The sequence below is a fragment of the Muntiacus reevesi genome, chromosome 6 (genome assembly GCF_963930625.1).
Source record: "Muntiacus reevesi chromosome 6, mMunRee1.1, whole genome shotgun sequence".
Taxonomy (NCBI): domain Eukaryota; kingdom Metazoa; phylum Chordata; class Mammalia; order Artiodactyla; family Cervidae; genus Muntiacus; species Muntiacus reevesi.
The window spans coordinates 100400806-100417307 of record NC_089254.1 but is presented as its reverse complement, the minus strand read 5'-3'; the positions used below and the strand labels follow the sequence as shown (position 1 = coordinate 100417307).

At 55.4% G+C, this 16502-nt stretch overlaps 1 protein-coding gene across 1 annotated transcript; it reads right to left on the bottom strand.

The window, feature by feature from the left end:
• Positions 1 to 49: 49 nt before the first annotated feature.
• Positions 50 to 16097, bottom strand: EPHB6 (EPH receptor B6). Its single transcript, XM_065938913.1, has 17 exons — positions 15824 to 16097; positions 6946 to 7124; positions 6610 to 6674; positions 5599 to 6352; positions 4765 to 4920; positions 4150 to 4491; positions 3918 to 4042; positions 3565 to 3727; positions 3236 to 3350; positions 2967 to 3019; positions 2578 to 2697; positions 2208 to 2455; positions 1785 to 1958; positions 1125 to 1274; positions 715 to 908; positions 437 to 592; positions 50 to 329 (listed from the first exon to the last, which is right to left on the bottom strand). Exons 2-17 carry the CDS (start codon positions 7043 to 7045, stop codon positions 221 to 223), a joined length of 3024 nt encoding a protein of 1007 aa, XP_065794985.1. The 5' UTR covers positions 7046 to 7124; positions 15824 to 16097; the 3' UTR covers positions 50 to 220.
• Positions 16098 to 16502: the final 405 nt, after the last annotated feature.

The following is a 16502-nucleotide window of genomic DNA, read 5'->3' as shown; positions in this document are numbered from 1 at the left end:
TGCAGACCACAGGGCCTCACCACTACTCCGACGTGCAAAATCCCTTTCCCTTTAATGTGAGGAAGGCAGGGGAGGACTGGGGAGGGAGGTGTCCCAAGGGTAGGGTTTAGTGTGTGGCTGGCGGGCGTGGAGCCGGCTTCATATCTCCCTTGGCCCCCCTGGGACCCTCATCCAGGACTTGGTTACGGGCATCCTCACATCATAGCTTCCCGCCCAGACCTCAGACCTCCACGGGGCCCGGCGGCCTCAAGTGCTGCTGCAGGAGCTGAATGTGGTGTAACAGCTTCTTCTGGTGGCCAGCCAGGGTGACCCCCAGGGCGGGCAGGTCTCTAGGGAGGGGGACGGAAGGGAAAAAAATCGGGCCCGTGTCTTCGAGACCCCGGGCCCCACCCCTGGCCCTAGGCCGAGGCTCCCCTCCCCGACCCCTCCGGCTTACTCCAGGCTGAGCTGAGCCACGTCACCGAAGGTGCAGAGGCCAGACTGGGAGAAGTTGTCCCGGTAGCACTCCAGGCCGATGGCCGAGAGCCAGGCCTGAGGGGAGTCCAGAGACGGAAAGTCCAGGGCCACGGGATTCAGCAGGGCCTGGGAGGGTCTAGGAGGGAGGGGCAGGCAGGTCAGTCTCCTCTTTGTCCTTGTCCCCTCTCCTCAGTTTCCTTTATGGGTCTGCATCAACCCTCCCTGGCTCTCCCAGGCTCTAACGCCAAAGCTCCAGACCTGTCCCCGGGGCTCCCGCCAGCCTGCAGAGTGTCTGGCTTGCGGATCATCTTGTCAAATGCGGCCACCAGCTGGTCAAAGTGAGGTCGCTGGGTACGATCCTTCTGCCAAGTGTCCAGCATAAGCAGGTGCAGTCCAGGTGGACAGCCTGGAGGTGGGGGAAGCCGGAATTCCTGCTCTATTGCATTGAGCACCTGGGGATGAGAGGAAGAAGATGGTGCTTAGAGGCTATTGCTAGTGGAAAGGAATGTATCGTTAGGTAAGCATGAGGTTGGAAAGGAACTTAAACATGGAAAATGAGACCCATGAGATCTTAGAATGTGAATGTATTCTGGGATGGAGGGCTTAGAATGTTTGAGTCTGTGAGGCTGGTGGGTTGGACAGACAGGGGTTCCATGTCATGAGCTCACCTCCTGGTCACTCATGTCCCAGTAGGGCCGCTCTCCATAACTCATCACTTCCCACATCACTATCCCAAAGCTCCAGACATCACTAGATGTTGTATGTTTCCCGTGTGCGATGACCTCTGGGGCCGCCCAGCGAAGCATACAACTTGGGCCCTGAGGGGTGGGGTTGAAAGTAACAATAGCAATAATCAGAGCCATGGTCCTAGTTACTGATCAACTACTACGTGCTCAGATGTGTATCAAGGGTTTCACAGCAAGCATCTCGCTTAATTCCATAATGACCCTGTATTACCGACGGCATTATCTCCATTTTGCAGGTACAGAGGCTGAGACATAAAGAAATACAAACTTGTGCAAAGTCACAGAGCTTGAGGGTGGTGCGTGAATTTGCACCAAGGGGCTCTGACACTGATCAGCATTAGGGAAGGGCAGGGGGTGGCTCTAGGAGGACTCCCCTTCCTTCCTCAGTGTCCTTAGTCCATCCCTGATGTCCCGCTGCGCCCCCTCGCCTGGGGTTTGGGTTTGCTCCATCACACGGGTGAGCTCCGCCCCTTCAGACTCTAAGGTATGCCACCTGAGGCATCCACCGCCCCTGGCCCCAGCTTGGCCTCCAGCAACCCCGCCCCCCCGAGGGAGGCCGGGCCCCCAAGGCTGCGCTCTCACCTGAGGGCTGTGGCCGAGACGAGCCACTTTGCATACCAGGTGGCTGTTCACCAGCACGCTGTGGGCAGAGAGCGCGCGGTGCACGAAGGCGAAGCTGGACAGGTACTGCATGGCAGCGGCCACGCCCCGCTGCATGGCCACCAGCTGCAGACTGCTGAACTGGCCCTCCCGCTGCTGGGGGGCGGTGGAGGGGGGACAGGTCAGCAAAAGCGGGGGGAGGAACCGGCACACAGACACACTGGCACCCAAGGGCAAGGGCTATATGGAATCAGAATGGCCTGAGAATGAAGGCTGAAGACCCCAGAGGCAGTGGCAGGCGGGAGCAGAGGGATGGGGCTGTGAGTCCCGAACAGCTGAGAACTGCCCACTTTCTCAGCCCAAGCCTCCCCCCACCAGCACCGCCTCACCACCAGCCTGACTGACCCTCAGGAAGCTGTCCAGGGGGCCCAGCTCCATGAGTTCCGTCAGCACCATGAAGGGCCGGCTCCTGGTGACCACGCCTTCCAGCCGCAGGATGTTGGGGTGCTGAAACTGGCCCAGCATGGCGGCCTGCCCGAGAAAGGCCATCTGCAAACTCTCGGCGCCTCCGGTCCACAGGGCCTGGATGGCCACAGCCTGCTCCCGCCGTCCCCGGGGCTGCAGGCGGCCCCGGCGCACCTCCCCGAAGGAGCCTGGGGGGGGCAGGTGTAGGCTGGGGGCAGGGTCCACAGGAGGGACTCGAGGTGTCCTACCCTGTCCAGAAGGGACCCTCCTGGGAGCCCCTTCCATGCCCTCCTCTGCCCCCACGCAGTACCTGCCCCAATGACCTCCTCGATCTTGATGTACGTGGGGTCGATCTCCCGGGCGAATTCTCGGATGGCCTGGCAGGGGTCCTCGTAGGTGGAGGGGTCGATGTAGTACTTCACCCCGAGCCCTGCAGGTGTGGGGGGGTCCATGACGAGGGCACATGCCCACACACCCCAGGCTTGCTCTCTCACTCCCAAAGACGGTGCCAAGGAGCTGCCTGCAACCCTGGGGGCCGGGCCCCGCCTAGGGGTACCCCTGGACAGTTCTCAGCTGCCCCTGACTCACTGCCCCAGTCCTCCGCCCCCTCCTGCCCCACCTCTGGGGTCTTCATCCTTCCTTCTCAGGCTGTTCTGATTCCAGCCCCCCCGCCCCCCACTTCCCAGCCCCACCCCCGACCTGGGCTGCTGTACTGCTGCAGCTGCTCCATGTAGCCGGTTCCACGCCGCTTCCTGGGGGACCAGAACCACAGTCCTGCAGGCACGCTCCCGCCTGTCCCCCCCCCACTCCACCCCCGGAGGCCAAGGTCCTGCCAGGGCTCCGGGGCGGCAGCCAGCCACACCCAGGGGCTGCGGGCTGCTAGGGGCTTCCCCGGAGAACTCTGGGGCTGTCAGGACTTGGGGCTGTGTGGAGGGGGTGGTACCCGGCCGTGGCGGGGAGGGGCTCACCTCTGGAAGACGAGAGCCAGCACGGTGATGGCCGCCAGCAGAAGGAAGGCCAGCGCCCCCAGGATGGACCCAACCACCAAGGAGAGCCTCTCAGGAAGCTGAGCGGACAGCTCACCTGGAGAACCAGCCGCGCAGGGGCACAGGGGAGTAAGATCTCGCAGGCCGGAGCATCCTCCCCTCACACACCGCCTCCCCACACGGAACCGAAGATCAAGGGGAGACACTCTTGGTCTGGAAGGTCGGGGTGAAGGTGCAAGGTCTGGATGGTCCCCGGGCCCCTCCTCACCATCCCTTCGGGCCGCCCCCACCCCACCCAGGCCTCCCCTCACCTTGAGGCAGCGTCTGGAAGTAAACCTTGCCCCCGTAGGGGCCATGGCCCGCGGCTGTCCGCGCCCGCACCTGGAAGCCATAGATGTGGCCGGGGCTTAGCTTGGTCACGGTGGCTGTGTTGGTCTCGCTGGTCAGGGTGAAGGAGTGGGATTCATCTTCTGCCTGGGGGGTGGGTGACAGCCACTCACTCCCTGCCGGCTGTGGGGTCCCGATCCCCCCTGCCCCCTCCCACATTCCTCACCCCCTGGCTGCAGGGCCCTGGGGCACCCCTCCGGTCCCCCCGCCTCTCGCCCCACTGTGGGGCCCCTGGAACCTCCCACCAGCCCCACCAGGGCCGCCCTCTGCTCCCCACCTGGTCATAGTAGCGGAGCTGATAGTCCAGGATGTTCCCGTTGGTCTGGTCAGGCTGCGGCCAGGACACAGTGATGCTGTTGGAGGCGCGACTCACCTGGTGCATGGCAGGGACTGCGGAGGGAACTGGCGTGGGGGTGACGTTAGTGGGGTTTCCAGGGGCTGGAGAGCAGGAGTGGGGCACGGGGGGTTCTAAGGAGGAGACTGGAAGCGTAGGGGCGGCCGAGGCTCACCTGCATGGCTGGTGCTTACATTGATGGCTGCAGCCTGGGGAGGGTCGGGGCTGAGCTCTGACACCCCGTTGACAGCCTGCACCTCTAGGATGTAGGGTACGTGTGGCCGCAGCCCCCCGACGAGCACACGGCTCTCAGTCAGGCCCCTCTGGCGGGGGTCGAAATGCACCTCGTCCCTACAGCGGCGACAAGGGCCCTGGCCCCCAGCCCCTCCGCACTCCTTGCACACGACATTGAAGAGTAGGTCCCCGCGGCCCCCCAGCTCCCGAGGCAGGCGCCAGTGCAGCATGAGGGTGGAGCCCTGCACCTCGAACCACAGCTCCTGGGGGGCTGACGGGGGGCCTGGGGAGACCACGTGCATGGGGGGGACAAGGGCCAGGGAGTAGGGAGTTGTGGGGTGGGGGTGATGGGTGGAGGAAGAAGGAGACAGTGGAGGGAGGAAGCAGGTGGGCCGGGAGCAGAACAGTCAGGGAAATGTGGCAGGGAAGGAAAGCAAGGACAGAGGAGGAAAAAGTCACTGCAAATGCCAACCAGCCACCCCGTGTGCCCTCAGGCTCACCCTCTCCTGGCCCCACTGCCTCCCGATTCCATCCCTGGGGTGGGTGGGGGACTCACCAGTGCAGGGGGCTTCTGGGGGGTCTGAACTGGCCCGAAAGAAGCCTTCCAGGCAGGGGCACACAGGGGCTGCAGGATCCGGGGCGTGGCTGCGGGCAGGGCACGGTGAGCAGGGGGCATTCCCAGCCATGGCTTTGTAGGACCCCCGAGGGCAGGCTGAGGGGCAGAGGGGGGAGCAGCCTCAGGTCCACTCTGCCATCCTGAGCTCCCCCCCCCAAAACCAGCACAGCCATTCCCCCAGGCCTGCGTTCCTTCCGAGATCTGCCTCTCCTCCTCACCCATCTCTTCCCTCTCCGCCTCCTTCAGGCAAATCCTGACACTACTTCTGCCATTTTGCTGGGGGCCGAATTACATCTCCATTGATGGAGAAAGTCATGTGTGGTGGGGGGCTGCGGCAGGCCAGGCACTCGAGGCGCAACCTCCCTCTGCAGAGGCCACCTGCAGCCTGTACTCACAGCAGAAATACCCTGTTCAGTTGTACCCAACGCCTCCCGGGATGATCCTGGACAGGAAATGATCCATCCCCAGCTAGACAGCAAATGCAGACAAAGGGCCCCATCCCGGAACAGCCTTTTATCTCCATCCCTTCACAGGCCTGTAGCCCTGGGAGCCCCAGCAAGGGCTGTGGAATTCTCCAGAAGGTTCCAGAAGTTTCAGATGAGTGGATGAAAGCAAGCCTGGGTGCTTTAGGAAATAAATCTGGAGAAAACAAGGCTCCTTTCCTAAAACAGCTTATTGCTGACCTTCGGAGGGGGGTACAAACTGAAGTGTGAACCCGCTCAGGTGTAATCTGAAGTGCAAGGGAGCAAGGCGGGCGGGGAGCCGGGGTCTCACCTTGGCAGGCCTTGTCTCCCCGCGCGGGCTGGTGCCCCGGCTGGCAGCGGCAGCCCCCGACGGCAACCATCCACTTGCCCTCCCCGTTGCAGTGCAGCCTGGGGGTGCTGCCCGCTGCCTGGCCCCCCGATCCATCCTCCTCCGGCTCCGCGTGCGCCACACAGGTGCCCACGGCCGCCACCAGGGAGGCCCCCCCAGCCCCGCTGGCCTGCGTCTCGGGAAAGGAAGCGAAGGCGCGAAGCACTGAGGGGCAGGCGTAGGAGAAGAGCTTGACCGCCACGAGAGCCAGGCAGGCCCCGGTGTCCTGGAAGGCCACGTAGAAGCCGCGCTGGGTCAAGGGCCCGAAGCTCCGCTCCTTGACATTCAGCTGCAGCCCCGCCCGCTGCCCGGCCCGCGGGGGGCCCACCGCCCAGGCCGAGGAGGCGGGAAAACTCTCATCCGCCGCGATCGTGTCCACCTTGGTCCAGCGTTTGAGGTGCCAGGAGGAGATGCTGTCGGGGCCGTCGGGCTCCTCGGCCTGGCGGTAGTAAAGTGTGAAGGTCTCCCGGCAGGTGCCCCCGGCCACGCCCAGGCTGGAGCAGGCCCGCACGGAGAAGTGCAGTCGGATGTGCGCCCGCTGGGCCCCCCGCCGCTCCACAAAGTGTGTCTGCAGCCAGTTGTCCTGCCCTGGGCCTGGAGCGGCCCCGGCCACGTGGCATGCCTCGAAGGTCCGAGTCAGGCGTCGCTGGTCGTCCAGAACGCTCACTTCGTCCCACTGCAGGGAGGACCACAGAAGCTCGGTTAGCGGCTCCTGGGTCCGTAAGGGGCAGGGAGGCGGGGCATATCCCTTCCAGCCCATCTTAGAATTAACCACATGCAAAGCCACTGAGGATGCCCGCAAGTCCTGTTCCTCTAGAGGGCAGACCTCTTAGCCCAGCCATCTCCACTGAGGGTTTGCTCTTTGCAATCACCGAGCTCCTGACTGGGGCAGGGGCGTGGGCGGCGGGCTCAGAATGCAAGACTGATACTCACTCCACCTGGTGGGTAGGTGAGCCAGCCAATCTCAGATGTCTCTCCACTGGTGTCCAGCAACACCTCTGCCCAGAGACAAGAAGGGACACGCAGTGGCCAGGCCTGCAGCCGGCAGGGCTAATGCCCCCCAAGACCCACCGGAAAGAGAATTTTCCTCCCAGATTCATTTAACTGACCAACAGGAGCTCGACTGTCTCTTCGGAACCCTTCTCTGGAACCTTCCCCGTTCCTTTCCCTCTCTTGATGTCTCGCTCTTTTCTGCATCTTTCCCACTTCCCACATGTACTGGGTCTCTACTGGCAGGTGGGGCTTCTTCCATCTCCCCTCCCCGCTTACCTTCCAGAGCCAGGACCGAGGACACCAGTGCTAGAACCCACAGGCTGCCGACCATGCCCGCCACTCTGCTCCCTGACGGGGCAGCCCCCTCAGCAGCCATGAGGCATCTTCAGGGCTCCCACCATGGCCCTGCCTCCACCCTGCTCCCAGGTGGGGCTGCTGCTTTGCAAGGCTGGAGTCTGCAGCAAGCCTGCTTCCAGATACAAAGGAACAGAAGAGACCAGTGAGAAGTAACTGCATTGCTTCACAGTTGGTACAGCCTCCAAAACCTGGCCCTGGGTCTTCCCCTGAAGCTCTCAAAGTGCCCCAGCACCAACCATGGGTGGGGCCGGCAGGAAGCCAAATATCTCCCAAACCGTGCTGAGTCCACCATCTTGGGGGACCACGTGCCCAGTCGGCCTACCTCCTACACTGTGCAGGTGACCAATCTCTGAGCATCTGTTGCTCATGGCCCTCCCTGATCCAGGTGGCACAGTGATAAAGAATCTGCCTGCAAGGCAGGAGACACGGGTTTGATTCCTGGGTCAGCAAGATCCCCCGGAGAAGGAAATGGCAACCCATGCCAGTATTCTTGCCTGGGAAATCTGCATGGACAGAGGAGCCTGGCAGGCTATAGTCCACGGGGTTGTAAAAGAGTTGGACATGACTGAGCTAGTCAACAAAACAACTCAGAGCACAGGGTAGCTCTGAGCCAGTTGTATCCCTTTTCTTCTGGAAGGAGCTATTCAAGTTCTTTCTCTTCATTTATTCTCCTCCCTTCCTCCTAAGGCCACCCTGTATAGAAAGTCAGAAGATGCTTCTCATTAAAAGCAGGGGAGTTTCAAGCTACTCCTTCCCTGGGGGAACACGCGGTCCCCTCTCCCCAACACCTCCCAGCCCCCATCAGACTTGGACACTCTAGGACATTTCAGAGAGGCAGCGAAGCGAGAGGGACCACAGAAGGAGAGCTGTGGGGTATGAAGGGAGGGAGGGTGCGAGAGCAGACACGAAAATGAACAAAGGCAGAAAGATTCTGCCTCTTAAAGCAGCCAGGATAGAGAAGGGACGGAGCTATGTAGGCCCTCTCTCTACAAGCGGCACGTTTTTTCTCTGGCTTACAGAAAAATAAATGTATGCCCTTATGTATATATGAGGATGCTCCCTAGCTTACTCACAATGAAAGGGAGGCATGTCATTTGGTTTATGAAATTAACAATGCCTGAGTTGGAGAAGGTATGAGAAATAGGCTCTCTTGTATTCACCGTGGGTTCGAGTTGGTGTATCCTCTTAGAAGGACCATTGGTGATGTCTACCTAGCAGCTTCATGTCTAAGAATTTGTCATTCAGGTATCTATAGCTGGATCCCTTTGCACAGATGTTCGAATGAGAATATTTATTGCATCATCATTGGTAAGGGAAAATACGGCAAAGGAACTGTTCATCAACAGAAAGATGACTAAAAAATTATGGCACAGCCTTCAAAAGGAATAAGGGCTAGTGTTTATGTATTGATATGGAAATAATGTCCAAGTGAAAGTACATAGTCCATTAGAGAGTCATATACAGTATCCTCCTGACTGGTAACTTAAGAAGGACCTACATATATAATACATGGGTTTGCAAAGGGGTTTCCCAGGTGGAACTAGTGTTAAAGAACCTGTCTGCTAATACAGGAGACAAAAGAGATGCAGGTTTGTTCCCTGGGTTGGGAAGATCCCCTGGAGGAGGGCATGGCAACCCACTCCAGTATTCTTGCCTACAGAATCAAATGGACAGAGGAGCTGAGTGGGCTATGGTCCTTGGGGCCACAAAGAGTTGGACACGACTGAAATGACTTAGCATACACACATGTATGTAAGGATCTTAAAGAAAGGTAGGCAAAATCTGGGGAGAAAGGGAGAGGGCATGAGGAATAATGCAAGAAACATTTACTCTCATATCCTCTTTATTTTTTTTTTTTCTTGTCCTTCTTAAATTTTTAGAAATTTATTTTTAATTGGCGGATAATTCCTTTACAATATTGTGTTGATTTCTGCCTGAATGAATCAGCCATAAGTATACACATGTACTGTTCTTCTAGAAACCACCCCATCCCACCCCTCTAGCTTGTCACAGAGTACCATGTCCAAAAATGGTACTGATGAACCTATTTGCAGGGTAGGAACAGAGATGCAAATATAGAGAACAGACTTTGGACATAGCGGGGTGAGGAGAGGGTGGGAAGAATTGAGAGAGTAGCACTGAAGCATATATATTACCATATGTAAAATAGATAGCTAACGGGAAGTTGCTATATAAACCTTTAGTTTTTACAGTTGAAAATCTTAGGACTTCCCTGGCAGTCCAGTAGTTAAGACTCCTTGTTCCCAATGCAGGGGGTGTGGGTTTGATCCCTGGTGGGGGAACTGAGATCCCACATGCCAAAGGAAATGGCCATAAATAAATTGATTAATTAAGATAAAACTATTAATGATAAAAATTTTGCATGTATATTATTTTTCAGTGAAATCATCAAAATTTTAAATCTGTAAATAATAACTGTTTAGTGAAAAGTGGAAGTGTTAGTTTCTCAGTAGAGTCTGACTCTTTGCGACCCCATGGACTATAGCCCGCCAGGCTCCTCTGCCCATGGAATTCTCCAGGCAAGAATGCTGGAGTAGGTTGCCATTCCCTTCTCCAGGGCATCTTCCCTGACCCAGAGATCGAACCCGGGTCTCTTGCATTGCACAGAGATTCTTTACCATCTGAGACACCGGGGAAGCCCTATGACTATCTAAAAATTATAACTACTTAGTAAAATGAATCAAAATAGTGTTCATGCCCTCAAAATGGTTTCTCAGGACTATGTGATAAGCTATGTTTTTATATAAAACAGTCTCCAGCCTTTAGAAGCACAATACCGCAGCTCACAAACACAGGACCAAGAGCCGCGGCTGCCTCCAGGGTCACGGTGAAGGAAAACAGGCTCAGACCTTTCTTTGCTCGTTGGTCTAAGGTCAGTTGGTCTAAGGCGAGCTCTCTCTCTCCTTGCGACTGGGTCTCAAAAGCCTGTGAGTTGCATGGACAAGAGAACTAGAGGTCATTGATTTCTATTGAGAAGAAAACAAGAGGCACATTGCTCAAAAGACTCAAAAGATTGAAAGTAAAAATAAAAGCCAATTGGAAGTTGGAACCAAAAAATTACACATTTCACAATGAAGCTGAAACTATTAAACGACATTTTACTTTGACAAATGTGAAAATCATGATTTGATTCCTACCAGTCCTTTTTTTCAGTTAACGCTGGCTATGCTGTAGGCTGAAGCCTTCAGCATTATCTCCAGGTGGTTTTCATGAAAAGACACCATTTGTGCATCTGCATGGCCTGACATGAGTGGATGTCTGGCAAGTGGCCACTAAAATTTACCTTTCAGGCCTCTAGAACACCATATGAGAAATAAAGAGTTCAGTTTATGGCATATGGAGACAAGTAAGGAGTATTTGGAAATTTCCACCTTGTATACCTTTAACTTACACAATATTATATGTCAATTGTATCTCAGTATGGCTCAGATGGTAAAGCGTCTGCCTGCAATGCAGGAGACCTGGGTTTGATCCCTGGGTCGGAAAGATCCCCTGGAGAAGGAAATGGCAACCCACTCCAGTACTCTTGCCTAGAAGATTCCATGGGTGGAGGAGCCTGGTGGGCTACAGTCCATGGGGTCACAAAGAGTCAGACACGACTGAGTGACTTCACTTTCTTAAAGCTGGGGGGGAGGGTGGGAAGAAGTATTTTCATATAGCAGATTATTACTAAGAAGCAGAAGTTCTTTGCAAATACTGTCCCAAATGCTACAAAAATCATTCACAGATTATATTAACGTTTCAAAGAAGAACCAGGAGATGGTTAAGTAAGAAGCATAGTCCCATCAACAATGGCTGTTTAAATGTTGATACTTTCTGCATTTCAGTCCTCTTACATAAATCCAAATATAAAACAAATAAATGGCAATTTTGCACACACACAAAAAGAACTGAAAAAATACAATGGCTGCTTAAGAAATGTCCTAAAGTAGTTCATGTTGCGGGTACACACCCCCACTCCCAATCGTAATGGCTTAATTTGAAGACATGCTTCATACACTAGAGCAGACCAGATTCTGTCTCACTCTCTGTCACAGAATCTTTAGGAAGGCTGTTATCAAGAACTGAAAATGCCAGCAAGACGTCTTTAAACAGTGAAGGCTATTATGCCATTCGGCCAGCAGATATTCTTTAAAATAGCCTCTTTCAGTCAGAACATGGATGGAATCTGGAATCTGTACAAAGAAGAAACTGTAAGACTGTGTCTTCTTAAACTTATAACTAGACAAATCATCATGGAGAAGGAATAATGAACACTTTGGATATGTCCCAGGGAATTTTTGGAGACAGTGAAACAGGAGAGAAAAACATGCACACTGCCAATCACATCAGCTGTGAAGTATGGAACATCCCAGAAGATGAATGGCCAAGCATTTGCTTTGATGACCCACAACACAATGACACGGCTTGTGGCTACACGAGGGTGTCTGCATAGCTTTAGTATGCATCTAGATGACAACATGAAGCTGGCCTCTCTCCAGAAGATCCAGAAAAGAACAGAAGCAATTATAAAACAAGCTATAGCCACTCAGTTTCTAATGTCAAGAGGAATCAGGAAAAAAACAATGAAGTGGGGACATCCCATGTAGATTGCCGCAAGTAATTTTTTGAAATGTTACAAAGAACAAAGGTATTCATTAAAAAGAAATGGTTGAGTACTTTGAAGTACCCAGAAGTGTACTTTTGCTGTTTGATGAGGACCTCTTTTAGATTTGGATCCAGAGGACAGATGGTTATAAATAAGTTTCTTCAGAAAAAAATTGTTGCTGAGTGAGACTAGGAAGTTAGGTTGACTCTAATGTATTCAACCAACTAGATAAATTCAAGTCTTTTATTTTTTAATGTATAAAAAAAACTGAGTGTATCTCTATGGAAAGGATAAAAATAAGGATAGAGGTAACATTATCAAGATATGGAGAAACTGCTGTCAACTAATTCCTGCCACTGCAGATTCTTTTGAAACAAGATTCAAAGGCAGAAATGTAAGTGACAAGAACATGCAGCTCCATCACATGCCTGGAATACAAAACGGGCAGGACTTAGAACTTGATGTTCAAAGGTGACTTCAATGGCTGAGGACTGGGACATCTTTCAGCATTTGGTCCAGGAGGGTGCCTTGGGAGCAGCCGATCACATCCGGGCTGCCACACAGAGGGAGACAGGCCCCCATAAGATCAGGCCCCTCATTCTCTTCCCTTCAACCTGTTTGAGATTTCTCTGTCTTCTCCAGCTCAGGAGAGGAATCGGTCAGGGTTTAGAAATCCTCTAACCTCTGAAAAAGCAGAAGACTTATCTCCATAAGGAAAACATTCACATTTCAGATGTGTACTGGCTTTAAAAATAAAAACACCAGGAGCAGCAGAAATGTGGATGTAAAATGATAACTCAGAAAATGAGACTGATTAGACAAAGTTTCTTATGATAAAAATTGCATTCCATGACCAAATCTTTTTTTTTTTTTTTTTGTCTCAGCTCCTTTTCTGGTTATACCATTTTATATCTTTTGGATCCAGTAGGAACACTACAGCCATAAGCTTGCTACATTTTTTTAGTTTACAAAAAACATGGCAGTTTCATAACATCGGGATTGTATTTTGTTTTCACAAACTGGCAAAGATTAAAGATGTGTAGAGTCTTAGCTTATAAATCATAGCTTACAAGTTGTTTTCTATAAAAATGAAAGATTTAAAAATACATGAGTAAACCTGTAAGAATTTAAAAAGTTAACTGTGCTCACATTAAAATGCTAAATGTGAAAATTTATGAACGATCCAAGCTGACTTAAATATAATTTATGCACCTGGATTCATAAAGCAAATTTGTAAAAATTAAGTATATAAGCCCAATGAGCTTGGAGGAAGGTATGGCAAAAGATATATCGGACCATTAAAACTGGTTACTGTAGGAGGCAGAAATAGAGGATGGAGGCTGGGGGGCTCTTATGAACTGTCTCTTATACATACTTGAATTGTTTTTCTTGTTACAATGAGCATATCTTATTTCTATAATTAAAGCAAAATCTCACAGTTAAAATCTAAACAAAAAAGGAAAATATTTATAAAACCTCGATTAGTATAACATCTTTACAATTTATCTCCCCACCTTTGCCATATATCTAGAAATTTTCAGATATTTGGTAAAAGCAGATCTAGAGAGGCAGTAGGATCTGAGAACAAATGAATGAAAGAATGTCAACAATAAAAGCAAAATAACTTTTATCCCTTTAAGCTTCTCTCCCAAGAAATTGAAATTGTCCCATGATAATGCCATGTTTGTCAATGATGTCAAGCACTGATGACATCATCGATGTCTCAATGATGTCAAGGCCTGCAACTTCAAAGAGAAAGAGAGACTCAGAACACACACGGGGCATCACGGAACAGTGAGCCCAGGAAGGCCGAGCAGCCTGCCTGCCAGCAGGGTGAGACGAGGTTGGCAGGGCAAAGAGGCCAACGGTTTAAGTGGCTGGTGTGTCTGCTGCGGTTGCTGAGCTGGTCCGCACACCTGTTAGCCGCAGGGCCGGCGTGGGAGGGGTCAGCACCACGGGCCCTGTCCTCTGTCCTGTTCTGCAGCTGTTAAACACCCAGGAAATTCCAGTATAATCCTTGCTCAGCTTACTGCTGCAGCCTCTGCCCTTAATCTCTACCTTGGATATGGGCTCTGTAGCTGTCTCTCCGAGCTTCGGCCACCCGCCTTGAAAAGGATCCTGGTGGCCTTTAAGGAGACATCTAGAGCCCACAGTGAGGAGGTGGCTTTCCTCCGGTGCCTCTAGGCCCTGCCGCCCGGGGCCGGAGAAGCCGATCATGGATTACCTAGCAGGGGACACTGCTGGGTCCCCGGAGGCCTGCAGCCCCAGAGAATGTCCCCCAGAGCACGTAGATGCAAAGATATGTGCCTCCCACTCCCTGGCTGGCTGTGGAGCTGGGGGAGGCTTTTAAGATGCAGGCAGTGTCTGGGTCTAGCCAGACAGCCACTTAGAATGAGCCACTTGGGCTTGTACCATGTGGGGCTGGGGGGGGACACGTGTGGCCCCGGGAAAAGGGCAGGAAGGAGGGTGTTGGGGCCATTGGTACATATGCAGGAGAGATGAGTAAGTGGAAGATGGTGGGAGAAAGCCCATGAGTGCCAGGACCAGTGCCTGTGAGCGCAAGTGTGAGAGTGTGTAATGGAGTGTATATGAGGTGAGATGGGTGTGGAGCAGGAGAGTACGTGGTGTGTGTGTGTGTGTGTGTGTGTGTGTGTGTGTGTGTGTGTGTGTGTGTGTGTGTGTGTGTGTGTGTGTGTGTGTGTGTGTGTGTGTGTGACAGCAGGCACATCCCTGTGGATCCCAAGTGGTCCTCCTGCCGGTGGCAGACACCCATGAGCCCTACCCTCTCACCTTGGGTCTGTCCCTGCTCTGCCCCTAGTCAGGGTCTCAACTGTGTTCTGTCCCAGGAGCTGCTTCTGTGGAAACACCTGGACTAGGAGAGGAAGGTAAAAGGGGAGTGCGGAGAAAGAGAAACCTCAGGCTCAAAGCCCCCCCAGACCTCAGCATCCCATTTCCACCTAGTGTGGAGTGTGCTGGGGGCCCAGGGCCCAGGGCCCAGGGCCAAGGTCTGGAGACAGTGATCAGCTGGGAGGGCAGCTGATGCTGCTCGAAGGAGGGGTGGTCCTGCCCTTCCCACACTCAGCCCATCACTGCCTGTTGCTCCCCTGCGCTCTGATGAGAGCGGCCGGTGCTGGCCATCTTCTTGTGCCCGTGTGAACTAATAGACTCTGAAGGAGTCCTCTTCCCCAGGCCACTGGGTGGGTACATAGGAGCCCTCACTCTGATCTTCCTGCACCAAAAATGTGCACTGCCCTGAATAAGCCCAGCCGCCCTTCTGAACAGCACCTGGCAAATCTGAGCACCCCAGCTCCCATGACTTGGGCAGTTTCCCTGCACTGCCCACGTCCCACGGCTCCTTTCCCACCGAACCAGCATCTCCCCTTTCTAGCGCCTGAGTCAAGTTGCCCAGACGGGCGCAGGGCCCGGGGTTAACTGATTGGCAACAGGCCCAGCCGCTTCTCTCCCTGGGCACTGCCAGGGACATTACAACATTAGCTAGGCTGGGCCCCTGCCAGCTCCCCCAGGGATGGGAGGAGAGAGGGTGCCAGACAGCCAAGATTGGTGGGTGCGGGTGCTGGGCAGGCAGGGCCACGCACCCAGAGGTAAAGCGAGGGGTGGAGTCCACGGAGCAGCGAGCAGTGACTTTGGTTGCAAGTTGGGGTTCAGAACTGGGGTTCAGAACCCAGCCTTCCCTCCACTCCAGGGCTCCTGGGTGGTGAGGGGAGTGGGGAGGGGGGGGGCAGGATAGGCTGCGGGGAGCTGGGGGCAGGTGCGCATTCAACCTCCACGCTCCTCCCAGCTCCACTGGGATTGGAGAGATGCCATCGGAGTCAGAGGGGGTGGGCAAGCCTCTTCAGAAGGCTGGAGCCGCCTCCTCCGGGACCCCTAGCTCAGGACCCCCGATGTCAGAACCATCCAAGTGTCTCCGTAAACACAGTGGGGGACAGCAGCAGCAGGGTTATGGGGGTGTCACTACGGCTGGGCAAAGGCGGGGCGGGGGATGGGGTGGGAGCCAGGTGGGCCAGTTACGCACCCATCACAAACCTCGCTCTCGCGTGGGGTGGGGGATACTCAGCGCTCCCCCAGGAGGACCCCGGGGTCTGCAGAGACCCTGTCAGGAGGGGCCCTCGCCTTCTGCATCCCTGTCCCCCCGCACGCCGGTCCCCGCCCCCCAACGCCGCCTGCGACCCCCAGGCTCACCTTCGCGCCAGCCGCAGGCTCCGCAGGTCCGCGCCCTCCCCGAGGCCCCGCACTGGAGCCGCGGGTCTGGGCGCTCGCCCGGCGCCTTCCGGGTCTCCGCTCGGGCGCGGAGACCCCCACCCCTCTCGGCGACCAGGGTCCACACGGCGCCGAGGGTCTCAGGGCTGCGAGGCGGCCAGGGGGGCGGCGGCCGGCGGCAGGGGCTGCTCCGGAGGCGGGGCGCCGGGGATGGTGCGGGGCCCGCGTCGCGCTGGTCGTCGCCGCGCTGGGTCGCGGGGCTCGCCGCCCGCTGCTCTGCGCCCGAGCGGCGGCTGGAGCGAGCGCAGGCCGGCCCGCCCCCTCCGCGTCCCTCCCAGCCCGGCCCGCCCCTCTCCGGCCCCTCCGGCCGCCTTCCCTCTCCCCTCTTCCGGGGCGCCCAGCCCGCCCTCCCGGGCCTCGGCAGCGAGTGCGCGTCCCGGGCGCGCGGGGGAGAGCCGGGTGGCGGCGCGGGGCTCGCCCGGGGCCCGCCCGTGCGCCCGGCCGGTGGACGTGGGCGCGGAGGATGAAAACCGGCCGGGCCTGGGGCAGGCGGCCGGAGCTGGGGGCTAAGACCCCGGCGCGGGCGTGCGGGCTCCGGCAGCCGGAGAGCAACGCGGCTGGAACCCGGGGCAGGGGCCCCCGCGCCCCC

Coding starts and splice junctions, on each gene's coding strand:
- EPHB6 (XM_065938913.1), bottom strand. CDS start 7,045: ATGGCTGCTGAGGGGGCTGCCCCGTCAGGGAGCAGAGTGGCGGGCATG. Junction 4,921..5,598: donor GGGAGACAAGGCCTGCCAAG/GTGAGACCCCGG, acceptor TCTGCCCCTCAG/CCTGCCCTCGGGGGTCCTAC. Junction 909..1,124: donor GGGACATGAGTGACCAGGAG/GTGAGCTCATGA, acceptor TCTCATCCCCAG/GTGCTCAATGCAATAGAGCA.